Consider the following 14,088-nt stretch of genomic DNA (forward strand, 5'->3'; position numbering starts at 1 on the left):
TGCTCCAAACACCAGGCTCTCCTCTCAGCTCTTCCTTGCCAGCCAAAAGGCCCTACCCCTTCCCGTCACAAAAGGCCCCCCTCACTGGCAGAGGCCTATAGGACAAAAAAGCAAGACCAAGCATGACACAAGGCAGCTTTCCTCAGGAGCCCAGTTGGCACAGCCAGGCCATGCGAAACCAAGATGAAGCTGTCCTTGTTCACCAAGGAGCTCCTGACTCATGGCAAACAGTCCCAGCCAGGCTAGGATGAGGACATGGCACCATTCCCATTTTTCTACCTTCCCCCATCCAAATGGCACAGCCAGAGAATGTACAAAAATAGCAACTCTTCGAGCCATTTGCAATCTCATGGCCCTTTCTCTTCCTGAGCTCCCTCAGCCCCATCACTGAGACGGTGTGCATGTTTGTCCCCTCCAATCTTGTGTTAAAAGGTGATCCCCAGTGTTGGAGGTGGAGCCTGGTGGGAGGTAACTGGGTCATGGGAGTGGATCCCTCACAAATGACGTGGTAAGGAGGTAATGGGCAAGTTCCTACTCCATTAGCTCCCATGAGAGCCGACTGTTTAGAGAGCCTGGCACTTTCTCCCTGTCTCTCTTGCTTCCTCCCCCACCACGTGTGTCCCACCAGCCTGCAGAACTGGGAGCCAAATAAACTTCTTTTCTCTGTAAATTACCAACCTCAGGTGTTCCCTGATAGCCATGCAGAATGGATGAATACAATCGCCATTAGCTCCATCATGCTCGTGGCATGTGCAGGAGGGAGGGCGGTCTCATGATCCCAGCGTCCGTTCAGCTCAGTAAGCAATCTGGATGGTTAATGCCATTCCCATGAATAACGCTGGTTACCAAAGCCAGCATCCATTGAGCGTATTCTAGGTGCCGGGCCCTGTGCTAAGCTAGCATCTTTCCATGGATTATCCCCCGATCCTGCCAGCCACTCTCTGGCATGGGAATTGGTGTCGTGTCGATGGTAACGGATGACGGAACTCGCACACGGGGAGTGGGAAGTGATGGTCTCAGGATTCCAATCAAGTGGTTGATGTACCCGGAAAATGGAAGTATAATACTTAGGGTATGAAGGGTGAGAGGGAGAAGCCTACATTGTGACATCTGCAGGGCCAGAGCCCTGTAAAGGCCCAGAAACGGGACAAATTTGTTGGTATTCAGACCCTGGCTTACCTGTGAGCCAGCCAGCTGAACGGTGAGGAGCATGTGAAATATCGGGAGAGAACGCAATGGTTGGAAGTAGTGGTGAGGGTAACCTCCTCCAGAACCACGCTCGGCCTCCCTCGGGTAACGCTTCGGTTCTCCTACCAGCGTTGGCAGCTCTGGGGAGGGCTGACCTGCCTAGGTCGTTTTCCTGGTCTCAGTCTCTAACAGGCATCAGATGCTCAGCTGGGGCTCTTAAGGGGTGCCCTGTCCCCCTCAGCAGCCCTTCTGGGAAGCTGGTTACTTCTGAGCTGGACCCAACAGGGCCTAGGGGTGTGGGGGAGTAGGTGGGTGGGGAGGGTGGGGGGAAAAGCTTCCAAAATGTCCCCTTTGGTTCCTGATGTCATGCCAACCCCAGGACCCCTCAACATTCCTCTCGAACTGAAAAAGCCAGAGCCAACTGAAGCCAGTCCAAAGTAGCTTTGATATTTCAGCCTGGAGAGCAGTATCGACAGAACAGAACAACCAATGACTTCCAGAAACAGGACCGCTGGCAGGGACAGGCTTCACACCAGGTCTGCCTCTCAAGGGGTGTCCTGTGAAGGATGCAGGCAGAAGTGTGGGCTATGCTCACACTTTGCAGCCACTGAGGGTGCTGCTATCTGCAAGCAGCCCCCGCCCCAGCCACCTCCACCTCTGGCTACTCAACAGCAGCTACACCCTAACCCCCAGGAGGCCAGATTGGATCCTGCATCTTGGTATTTAGAGCACATCTTCCCTGAGAGCATCAAAGCCACTGACAAGCAGGCTAATTTCCCAGAAGCACCACCCTGGGGAAGGAGGTGTGTCATCCTTCATCAGGCATAGGCAGGAATCAGGAGTTACAGGGCTGAGCCTGTTGTCTTCCCATCTCAAACTTCCCTGCAGCCCTTACGTAAGGCAAAGTGAAACCTCTCACTGCTCTGGATACACGTTTCCAAGAGATGCCTGGTGATAGTCAGCAAAGCACGGGGGAATAAAAAAGATAATGCTTTTATTTTTCTCCTATGCTGCAAAAATGTCTTAAAACCATGCTGGCGTCTCCCAGAAAGCTCAGGGGTTTAGACCACAGCCAAGGCCTTGCTCTGTCTACACAGAGCAGAACTAATCAATATCATATTACAAAAGCACTTGACCTCGTTTATCCCCACGGATGCTTGGGGAATCCTTAATATTCAGAGCTTTAAGGATATGCACCTGGCGTGTTTAATGAGCAGTTCCTTGTTGGGGGTTTGGCTCCCAGTGACATTTAGCAAGGCTGGCTCCCAGCTCTTTTCTGCCACTCCAGTTGGGGAGAGAGTCTGGGCTTTGGCTATGAGAAAAGAGAGGCTGTATCTTCTGGGGGATGGATTGAGGCAGGAGGCATTAGGGAGAACAGCAGGAAGGAGGAAAGCCGGTGAGAGGCGAGCGTGGCACATAATAAGTGCTCAGTAAAATGCAAATGTTATTATTTATCATTATAATAATCCAAGAGCAGCTGTTTTATCTTGAATTTAGGGTCTTGCTGATGCTGAGAGGATGGTTGTCCAGTGAGCTGACTGATATACAAAGGCCATTCCATTTGGTGTAACTTTCTCCATTCTTGGGAGGAGAGGGAGGGCATTTGAAAGCTTTCCCAGGTCTGACCTCAGGTGGGAGGACTTCAGCCCTAGGTGCTTTTTTCAAGCCAGAAGTCACACACCATCTACAGGAAGCCTCTCCTGATTGCCCCAGCTGGATTAGTGCTGGCACAGCACAGATTGCTTTGTCCTGGAATTGCCTGGGTGCCCTGGCTCCTCTAAGGCAGGGTCCATGCTGCCACCCTTGGTTCCCCCTCATGGCAAGTGTGGGGCTGGGCCCAGCAGGCTCCCAGTGACTGGCTGCTGGGGGAGAGGATGCCATGTCAGGATAATGGTGTCAGATTGCTGCTGTCAGGAATGATGCAGGCATCGCTTGCCAGCTGTGAGGCTTAGCTATTTCCTTTATGAAATCCTTTAATTTTCTCTTTCAGGATGCTCAAAAAGCCTCACCCTCTCTTCTCTGGGACATCTCTTGCCAGATTTATTTTCTTCTTAATTATAATTCTCATGTCACATCAGAGCTTGGAGGAAGAATGGATTATTCATTTAAGGCGAGGGCCTTTGGGTCCTCATGGGTCCGGGGAGATGGGAAGACCAGGCGGCCGCCTCCATGGCCTGCCTGCTCAGGGAACACAGGTCGGGGTTCTGCTGGTGACTCTGCTGCATCGTGATTCTCCTGGGTAACGTGGGTGCCATCCTTTCAGCTCTATCATCATTAGGGCATGGGTTGAGATGAGTGACCGTCTCTACCTGGCCCACCGCCCCCTTTGGTTATAGTTTACAGTTGCCATGGCGACATCCAAGGATGTTTCCCTTTGCCGGCTCCCAGCAGCCACAGCCTCTCTACAGCTGTCATACCCATGGCCTTGGCTATCTTCCTCTCATTATTAATTGAAATATTGAGAGCCAGTTCTCCGTGTCGGCACCCAGCAGCAGCTTGCCACATCCAGCTGGCTCTCTGTGGGGGCCGTGCTGCCTTCCCTCGGAGCCAGAGCCCTGAGGCTAATTAGAGGTTCCCATGCCACCACTCTGATCCCGAGATCCCTGCGGAGGGGAACCTCTGGCCAGCCGTTCAGTCGCAAACTGGATTCTTCCGAGGCCGTGCTAGACCTCATTGCAGCGCCTGTTCCATTGAGAAGTGTTTGTCTGGAAGATACTCTGTCTGGTCTCTCTCTGTCTCTTTTCTAGAAATGGCAACTAGCAACAAAGTGTTCACGAAAAATGGGTCAGCGTTCAGATTAATTAGGAGCCAGATTTACGAACACAGCTAAGATGGGGCCTGGCCTCCCGTGCCTGCTCTGTTCTGCTAATCCAGTCCATGTTTATTTTTAAGCACAAATACCAACATGTCTCTTGACAAATGAGACGTGAAATGAATGAGTTTTTGCACATCAACTTTTAGTGCAAATATGTATTTGGCTATATTGAGTACACATGTGGCTCGGGAAGGTCTTTCTTGCCTAGCTTTGCAGTAACTAACAGATGATGGCTGGAGTAAGTCCCCCTTTCTCCTCCCTGGCATTACCAAAGTAACTCACTTAAAAAAATGGGGGCTTTTCTTCTGACTTCCTTCCAGGAACAATTGCTTAACGGGGGACTATTTGGGGACATGTCCTGGGACCACGCTTGCAGTCGTCAATCTGAAATGGCCAGCATCCTGAGCCTCTTTTCTGTTTTTTTTTTTTTTTTTTTTTTTTTTTTTTTTTTTGAGATGGAATTTCACTCTTGTTGCCCAGGCTACAGTACAGTGGTACGATCTTGGCTCACTGCAACCTCCACCTTCTGGGTTCAAGAGATTCTCCTGCCTCAGCCTCCCAAGTATTTGGGATTACAGGCATTTGCCACCACGCCCAGCTAAGTTTTTGTGTTTTTAGGAGAGATGGCATTTCATCATGTTGGCCAGGCTGGTCTCAAACTCCCGTCCTCAGGTAATCCACCCGCCTCAGCCTCCCAAAGTGCTGAGATGATAGGCGTGAGTTACTGCGCCTGGCTCTGAGCCTCTTCAGTACCCCTACGTCCTCAGCCCACCCTTCTCTACTCTGCTGTGAGCTCCCGAGGGCTGACCTCTGCAGCCTGCATCACCTGGGTGCCCTTGCCCTCAGATTCCAGGAGGGTTTGACCAGTGGGAGGCCCTGACAGGGAATTGAGGGTGGGAGGCGGACGAAGTCCTTGCGGGGTGACTGGGTTGGCCGTGTGCCTCCCATCCTACTCTCTGGGTGCTACTAGCTGCTCCGGTGCTGGCTCCTTTAGGCTAGGGGTGCTGATGGCTGCCACTACTGCCCACCCCGAGACCTGCACCCATCCTTTGTTGACTGCCCTAACCCTGTCCATACCTTGATACATACTCTCTTTCCACTTCCCCCAGTGATGCTGTTTGAACGTGCCATGTGCCTCTGCCAGCGCCCTGGCTGATACCCTCTGCAAACACTCATGCCTGTTAACTAAGAGGCAGTGGTCCTTTCTGGACCTCTCCCCATCCAGCTGCTGGAAGGCCAGGCCCAAGGTCATCTGCCCCGAGCTCTCTCTGTAGCTCAGGTTGCTGTGGTTCCCAGCGAAGCGGCTGGCTTTCTGCCTCCCAGGGTGCTCAGCAGGACCCAGTGCCAGCAGCCGAGCTCAGGGCATTGGCTGGTGATGCAGCCGTACAGAAAGGTTACTTATGCCCATCCTCCAAAACAGTCTGCAGGATTCACGTTGACAGCCCACAGCCAAGGTGGCCTTGGGTGACCTGGGCGAGGTGGGACACAAGACAGAGCATGGCTCCCTCTTTGGCATCAAGCCTATTTGGGTGTGTTTGTGAATGACAGGTCTTGTCATAGACTTTCCATGCTCAGAGTGGGACATGGAGTGGCTGCAGCATAGTGACTCTCATGAGAGTTTCACCTGGAGTGGGGGACACAGGTTTTCTGAACTCCCAGCTGAAGGCCCACCCCTGGGCACCCCAAAGGAGGCTTAGAGAGAGACCGGAAGTTCTTTCTGAGATGTGCCTATACAGTTCTTGACCTGTTCAGGAGCTGGCAAGGGTTAGCGGGTGACAGGGACCTCAGAGGCTACTGTACTTCTATCCCCGGGCACTGCTGTCAGCCCCGCTGGGAGCCCAGCAAGCTGTGCTTTCAGAATTGCAGTGGACACCAGTCCTTCCATGGAAGGCAGAGTGACCCACATGGGCATTAACATATGACCCTGTGGCTGGTGGGTGCTCATGCCCTATCTGCTGGGATGGCCCCGGTTACTGTGCCATCAGCATTGAACTGAACTGAGGACCTCCATATCTTCTGGGAAGAAGGGCACTGTCTGGCCCGCCTTCCCCAGATGAGATATCCTGGACATCTTCACTCTCTCATTCAGCCTCCACAGTCAGCAGAGACACTGGCTATGGCAGGCAGTCAGGTCAGCTGTGGCTGAGCCTGGGACTCAGGCTGAAGGCCAGGGGAAGAGGGGTTCAGGCAGGAGTGTGGTCATGACCTTGGTCTCGTTACCATTTTGTGAGCACAATCAAGTTCACTCTCAAAGATCTCTTTCACATGCTCTTGACCAGTCTTTAACCAACTGCCGGTTCCACTTGGTATTCAAGGTCCTCCATAGCCTCTTAGCTTTATCAGCCCATGCTCTCCTCTCCAGCTAGTGCAGCTAATAACCAGGGCGATAATAATCAACATCTATGTACAGTAATTTCCATACTAAGCTTCCTCTGAGATCAGAGAGATTATCCTGTTCATTTTACAGATGGCTCAGAGATGGTAAGACACTTGCCTAAAATCACACAGCCAGTAAGGGCACAACCCACATCTGGACTTCTGTCTTTCAAATCCTTCAGGAATATCCTAGAGGTATGTCCCAGCCTGTAATGCACATTTCCTTGCTGGGGCCCAAAGGGATGGGGAAGAAGAATGTTCTCTTCACCAGTCAGCATCAGTTACGCCAATGGCTCTGTAAGTCAATAGGCAGTCCCTCTGTGCACGGCCTGTATGCTGAACAGAGATGGCTAACTCCTCGAAGACTCATGCTCCCTTTGCATTATGAAGGTGAGGCCCGAAAGCAGCTGCCACGCCAAGGACTACATTTCCCAGCAGCCCCTACATCTGTGTTGGACCATGTGACTGGGTTCTGGCTGATAGAAGAGGGGAGAAGTAATATTTACCACTTCTAGACCTGGTGCTTAAAAACCACCTTGCCATTTTTCTGAACCAGCTTTTCTCTGAGAGAGTTAAGTGCTGCCAGAATGATTTGAGTGGCTATTTTCTCAGTCTCCCACGAATGATAGATACTTAGGGCTGTCCTAAATGCATAGGAAATAAGTTGATTCATTATACACAATGCATGCCTGAGAGCATTACAGCATCATTCTCTCAGGGCAGTGAGGTGACAAGGGCTGCTTCTGTCTCTCCTCCCTGGTCTATGTCATGCCCAGAGTGACTTTGGAAGCCTCTTGCTGAGGCTGGTAGTCTCAGCCTGGGTCCCTGAATGACTGCATGGAACAGAGCCACCACATGCCCCGGGGCACTCCAGTGCAGGGCTTGGTGTGAGAGAGGAATATGACATTTGAATTGTGTCAAGGCACTGACATTTCGGGGTTTATTTGTCACAGCACCTAGTGATATCTTGTTGCAGAGGGTGGAAAGTTCTCAGGCCCTCTACAGGTCCCTACCTTCCCCAATAGCCTGAGAGACAGTCTTGTAGGGCCCTGTGTGGCATCCAAGAGGGATGAGGCCTTGGGATCAAGCCAGTAGCCTGAGATGCACTGAGGAGGTGGCCACAGCAGGTAGAGCTGAATGAGAAATGGAACTGGACTGATACGCCAGACAGACTGCAGGTTCAACTGTCAGAGGGCTTGAGAGTTAGCTAGGAAGGCAAGATGAGACCGTGACAAGAAGGACATGAAGACTGTCCCCTTCGGGTTCTGCAGGTAGTCCAGGAGCCCAGGGGCAGACCACTCTTTGAGAACTACCACTGTAGGGGCGCGACAATGTTCTCTGCCACATCTAGGAGGTTTCACATGTGCTTGTTCCCCAAAGCCAGCCTCCCAGGGCAGTGTGGCTGGGAGAGATTTCCCCGTGGGACTCTGCATCAAACAAGGCTGAGGGGAGGGGCTGAGAGAGGGAGTCACTTGGTCACAGTCAGGCACGGGGGGTGGGCCCAGCTTAGAGCAGGGGGAGAGAGTAGGGATGCCTTGGAAGAAGGGGCACACTGGGCAGGCCTTTCTACCCTCCATAACCTCCCCGCCTCCTCCACCTCTGCCCACAGCTCCTACGGCTCCAGAGCCGCCTGCTGGGAGAAGTCAGGCCATCATTTTCTCTCCTCCTTTTGTCTTCCCACATCCTCCCCTCCACACTCCAGCCTCTCAGCTCCCTAGGAAAGCAAGCCTTCCCCTCTGGGTGTCAAGTTCTTAACAGTGACTTGGGTCTCAGTCCTTACTGCCCCTGCTCGGAAGACAAAGGGTGGGGAGCTGCGATTTATAGCACAGTACAGAGCTGGTGCTCAGGGCCATCCTACATTTAGCCAAACAGAGCAGCGGTTCCACGGCCAGGCCCCTCCACGCCCTTGGACAAAGTGTATTCAACCGAGCACGCAGCATAGAAACCAACACAACCCGCGTTTTAACCGCCTCCCGCTCTCCACCACGTGCCAGTGCCAGTACCTGGGGATAGCTCCTTTCCACTGTCAGGGCTGGCAGAGTGCTGGCCCCTTGCCACCATCAGAGCTCAGCCCTCAGGGTCCAGTTCTCCAAACCCAAAAGAGGTCGCCTCCCCACACAACAGTCTCCATCGAATCGAACCTGGAGGTCTCTGGCAGGGCAGCCTCCTCCCCCATTCATAAATGCACATCATAAATGCTTCCAGAGGCCAGGAGTAAAGACAGAGAAACGACAGAAAGACGGTTCCTAGGGGAGGGCGCTCCCGACGTAACTAGGAAGGAGTAGCACATGCAAATGAGCCAAGAGGGTGGGTGCTGGTTCCGGAGTCCTCCAGGGCGTTCCCGCGCAAACCTCGCCCTGCGCCCTCTCGGTGCTTGCGCCCCGTCTCCGCGCGCCCTTACCTGAGCCGTGCCTCTGGCGCAGCAGAACTGCCTGTCCCGATGGCGGCGGCGCTGACGAAGCAGCAGCAGCAGCTGCCGCGATGGTGGTGGTGGCCGTGTGGGCCGCGGAGGCTGCCGTGGCCTCGGGGACTGAGGGACCAGCGGCGGCGGCGGGAGGGCTCCCGGGTGGCGGGGTCTTGTCTCCGCGGCCGGGCTCCGAGGTGGTGCGGCCCGCGGCGCCCGCGTTGTTGGCGCTGGCTGAGCCGTGGCGACGCGGGCCACTGCTCTGGATGTGGGACACGGCCTCTGCGGCCTGCATGTTGGGTGGCGCGAAGCGCGAGAGCACGCGCAGCAGCGCCTGGGCCTTGTGCTCCTGCGTGTCGTCGTCGCTGTAGTCCGACACGCGGCACTCGTACACGCCCTCGTCCTGCAGCCGCACGGCAGACAGCCGAAGCCGGTGTGAGATGTCATTGCCCTGGACGCGCACGGTCTGCAAGAGAGCAGGGTTAGAGGCCGGGCTGGGCAGCTCCCAAACCTGCTCTTCTGGCCGCCTTGGCCGTCGCGCCCCCTCATCTGCGCACCCCACTTCCCGGACCCTGGTTTGCCCACCATCACGATCCGGCTTCCCTTTCAACCCCGGCTCCCCCGTGGCATCGGGCTTACAACTCTGCGTGGAAGCCGGGCCGCCTGCTCTTGTGTCCCCACCATCTTAACCAAACTCCCACCTTGCATCTGCCCTGCCCACTGCCCTGCCCATACAAACCAGCACTGCTCGTCTTCCCGTAGCTGGTCCTTCAGACCGACAGAGCCCACCTCTCCTTCCTCCCTCCCTCATCTTCAGGAAATCCCAGGCTGGGCTCTCTGTTCGATAACTGCCCCAAGTCTTTCCCACCGCGACTCGCTCCAACCTACAGCGCCGTCCCAGCCGGCCCTCCACACCTCCCTGCGCATGGAGGGCCTGCCCGAATCGCGTCCTAAGGAGAACCACCCTGTCCCCGGACCCCGCCTTCACAGCTAACACTCCACCCACCCAAGGAGGCAGGCTAAGCTGAGGCTGCTGCCTGGCTCCCTGGACACCCCGCCTTTGCACAGGGTCTCCAGAAGCCCTCAGCAAAGTGCTCCTCCCCAGCGCCCCGGTGGGGACTTCGGGACGGAACCTCTCTGTGGCTTTCACCAAACATCCAGGGAACCCTCACCTCTAACCAAGCCCATGAGGAGTCTTCGTCATCGCCAGGCCCTTCTACGCTCCAGCTGGGAAGCTTGGGCGCATCTCCTCTGTTACCAACCCCAAGACCCGGGACCCGTGCAGCCTGGCACGACCACCCCTACCCAATTCCCCGCAAACCTGCAACACCCCGCACCCAGACCCGCAATCCAGGCGGGGGAGAGAGGGTTGCAGCGGAGGGCGCAGAGCGGATGCTCAGGGCGGGGCGGAGGGGGCGGGAAGCTGGAGCCACGGTCGCGGCGGTCGCGGCGAGGGCGAGCAGCCGCGCGCTCCCGGTGCTGGATGCCCGCAGAGCCAAGGCGATCAGAAACGAGGAGGCCTGAGCGCGCGGTCCGGACCAAGGGGAGTTTTACAGGTAAGTGCCAAGCCGCATCAGGGGACTCAGGCCTTGGACCCGTAATTTACACAAAAGAGAACCCGACCCTGCAACCGACGACAGATGGCGCCCGGACACGCCAAGCAGCCAATACAAGACTGCAATCGCGGCCCTACATGTGCAGCCCCCTTGCGCTGCCGCCGCCGTGGCGTGCTAAGGGGAGGGAGCTGCGGGGCACGAGGCGGCCAGAAGGGGTCTCCCGCGGCCCGCGCTGGGCTCCACACTTACGCTGATTTTAGTTGCATCCTTATTTGTTACCTAAAATGCAAAGAGGGAGAGAGAGAGACATGAGGCTCGAGGCCTTCTGGCTGGGGGAACTCAGATCTGCCTTTAGGCAAGGGCACCCTCCGCGGGCGGGCTAGGACCGAAACCGCCCAGAGGGTGGGGGTTGAGGGCACAAAGGACGTCCGGATTTCCAGGAATTTCCTCGGGAGAAATCGGGGTTTAGAGCTAGCATGGTATGGTGCCCGGCCAAGGGGTGGCTGCCCTGGTGCACACCTGCCTGCTGAACTGGGGAGACTGCATGGCCACCAGGGTGGGAAGGAAGGCCCCTCTCTTTCTCGCCTGGCATCCTTAGGCCCTGTCCAGTGGCTCAAAAATCACCCCCCCCAGCTCACTGGGGGGAGGGGCCCTGTGTCTGGACGGGACTCTGAGGGAGGCTCAGTGGCAGTAACTCTGGGTGGGACCCTGGGAAAATGTAGGTAGGTATGTGCACGCGTGTACCCTAGAGTGTGGGTTTTGAGGCAGATGAGCAGGGTGGGCCTGTTTTCAGCCACAGGGAGGTTGCCCCTCTGTTCCCCTGAGGGTTGGAGGTCCTGCCGGCTTCCCGGTACTCGGTTTTCTGCTGGCTTTTGGAACGCAGCCCAGGGAAGCACTGGGTGCCTCAAAGTGGCAGAGGGCCGGGACAGCCTGATGGGACCAAGGGGGCTTCCTTCACTACTCAGCAGCCATCAGACACTGGGGCCGCAGCCAGCAAGCACGGGCCAGCGACCTGGCTGAGGTGTGGCTCTTTAGGGGCTGGGCGTGAATAGAGTTCTGGGAGGCGGCGGGAACAGGGATGCTGTCAAAACAATTGACAGGTTTGGGGGTAACAACTGCTGAGTTTTAAGATGCTTGCGAGGGTGAAAGATGGGCCACGCCACAGGGCGGTGCCCTGCGCGGGTGAAGTCGGCTGTTTCCCTCCCCGGGTAGCCCTCGCCGCCCCGGGCCAGAGCCAGGCGCGCGCCGGCACCGCGTGGGCAGCGGGTTACCTTGCTCCGGGCGCCGGGCACGCTGAGCGCCAGCTCGTGCAGCAGCTCCCGGGGTGGCTCCTTGAGGTACCACCACTGAATCTCCAGCGAATATGAGGTGGCTCCACTGGCCCGGAACGCGCAGGGCATTTCGATGTCGTCTCCCTCCCGTACTGTCACATCTTTGGGGACTTCTGTGAATGTAGCTGGGGGTTGGGGGAAAGAGAGGCGTGACCAGCTGTAGGGCGGGGGCCTGGGGCAACCCAAAGGGAGGCGGTCGGTCTCTGGCTCTCTGGCCTTGTGCCCCCCACCCCGCAGCTGGTCCGTGGCGCACGGCCGGAGGCGCTAGCAAAGTTCGGGGAAACGGCAGCAGGGCCGTGACAGGGACTGGCCACCGGCTGCCCGCTGCTTCCCTCTGGATCGCTCGGGGCGGTAGGGGCAGCTCATGCTTCTCTCCCGCGCCGGGCCGCACAGTCAGAGTCTGGCTGGGGCTCGCCAACTCCTGCTCCCCGCAGGCCTCCTTTCCGCAGCCGGGCCCTGGCTGGACTGGGAATGATTCGGGCTCTGCGCTGCCGCTGCGGCGACCCTTCGCGGCTCGCCTCCCTCTACCCCTCCAGGCCCCGGGCTGCACAGCGGGATTGCTGGCGACCGCGTAGCTTGCCAGTTCTTGGTGGCGGCCCCAGCACAGAACCACCCCCACCCTCCTAGCCCACCGCGGCAGCAAAGTTCCCGCGCTCACCGTCGGCCAGGAAGAGCAGCAGGGCATGCAGCAGCAGAGGCGGCAGGTATCCGAGGGCACCGAGCCGGTTCCGCTGTTCCATCTCCCGCGGGGAGCGCGGCGGCGGCGGGGGCCCGGGAGCGGAGAGGCGGCGGCCGCGTGGGCTCGGATAGGCTCCGGCTCCAGCTAGGACGCCTCCGAGCCTGCCATGGCCCCGCGCGGCGCCCCCTCCCCTGGCCGCCGGCGGCCGCCAATCAGTCCAGCTCCCTCGCCGGCCTGCCCGGCGTGGTTCTGGCGGGGGGCGCTGCGCCGGGTGTGTGAGAGCCGCGGTCCCGCCGGGAGGGCACTGGCGATCGGTCAGTGCCTCTCTCTCTGTTCCGTCGTCCACAGGACAGCGGGGATCTTCGGTTCAGTCTTTGCCCGGAGGGCCGGGCAGGGGCTGGGCCGCGCCGGGACCCATCCCTGGCCGAGGGAGTGCGCGCCTCGGAGCCGCGAGCTTCTGCCTCCCTGTCTCCTTCTGGTTCTGCTCCCGACTGCCACCTCCTTCGGCTCCCGCCGCCGCCCCCGCCGGTTCCTCCACCGCTCTTTCTGCAGGGCGAGTGGGCGCTCAGCCGCGGAGCGCAGACCTGGCGTCCGACCCAGCGCAGCGCGGGGAGAGCGGGTCCGGCGTGGTGGACCCGGAGCCGGAGAAAGGCGGGGAGAGGGGGAGGGGATGGGAAGGGAGGGGGCGGTCAGTGGCTGGGCTCCAAGCCGCCTCCACCGCAGCATCACCCCCGCCCTCCCCTCTCCTGCCACAGCCCGCCCCGCCCCCGCCCCGGAGGTCGCCCTCTCTCTCCGCGGGGGTCGCTCGGAGGGACCACCGTCTTTCTGGTTGGAGCACAGCCCCGCCCCGCTCCCGCTTGGGTTGGGAGTCCTCCCACCCAAACTCTCCCTGGCTTCTTCCTAGTCTCCACCGCTCCAGACGGCCGCTCATCCCTGCTCCCAGTGTGTCCCGCGGTCCTCTCCGCAGCTCCCAGCCCTCAACTCCTTACCCCAGTTTGGGCAACCAGCTACCCCGCTGTTTGGCCCAGACCCGGGCCATGGCGGGTGGGTGGGCGCCCGGGGCCTCGAGAAGGGCTGAACGCTGTGCCCAGCCCAGCCGGGGACGAGGCTGGGTGGCGGCGGCGGCGCCGGGAGTCTGCAGTGCGCGAGGGAGAAGTGAGCGCACAGCTCCCAGTGAGCAGGTGCCTGTGGCTCGGAGAGCGCACCCGCGAGCCAGCCGGCAGCGGCCGTGAGTGACGGCAGGGGCGGCGGGGGTGGGGTGGGGAGCGCCGGGCACGACTCAGGGCCCGGGAGGTTTCCGGGCGGGGGCGGGGTTCCTGCCCCTGGATCGCGGGTTCCTGCATCTCTACGCGCTCTTCGCTGGTCGTGGACCCTTCTTTATCCCGTGCAAAGCGAGATCCCGAGACTGCAGGATGCCGGAACCCATCCCCCGCCTGCTCTGGCATACCAGGCATCCCGGTACCTCCCTCAGCCTTTACCCGGAGCCTGCCGCCTCCCCAGCCATGTGAGGGAGCGAGGTCTGGTCCCCAAGGGAAACGGGGTGGACAAGTGGTTCGGAAGCGATGCGTAGTCATGGTCATAGGGACGAGTCCCAAGGCTTGCCTCGGGTCTCTCCTCTCTCCTTCTCCGTGGGAGTCCCCAGCCAGTGCATTTCAGCACCTCTGCCCCTACCCCGGCCCCCACGCCTCAGCTCTGACCTGAGGTTGGGATGGGGCAGCCCGGTGGATTCACGTGTCTGC

The 14,088-nt window shown here is 58.5% G+C and overlaps 1 protein-coding gene across 3 annotated transcripts in view; it reads right to left on the bottom strand.

Moving 5' to 3' along the window:
* The window catches only part of VSTM2B (V-set and transmembrane domain containing 2B), a 30,752-nt gene extending 17,014 nt beyond the window's left edge, over positions 1-13,738 (bottom strand). The window contains exons 1-5 of one of the 3 annotated variants that reach the window (XM_039465446.2): positions 13,339-13,604; positions 12,329-12,933; positions 11,611-11,795; positions 10,589-10,618; positions 8,781-9,249 (exon numbers count right to left, since the gene is read on the bottom strand). In XM_039465446.2, the coding sequence (XP_039321380.1) occupies positions 8,781-9,249; positions 10,589-10,618; positions 11,611-11,795; positions 12,329-12,410 (766 nt within the window). In that variant the 5' untranslated portion in view covers positions 12,411-12,933; positions 13,339-13,604. Of the gene's footprint in view, positions 1-8,780; positions 9,250-10,588; positions 10,619-11,610; positions 11,796-12,328 lie in introns of all 3 variants that reach the window. The other 2 variants (XM_010348034.3, XM_039465447.2) reach the window with 2 other exon arrangements.
* Positions 13,739-14,088: the final 350 nt, after the last annotated feature.

Source organism: Saimiri boliviensis, chromosome 14 (genome assembly GCF_048565385.1).
Source record: "Saimiri boliviensis isolate mSaiBol1 chromosome 14, mSaiBol1.pri, whole genome shotgun sequence".
NCBI lineage: Eukaryota > Metazoa > Chordata > Mammalia > Primates > Cebidae > Saimiri > Saimiri boliviensis.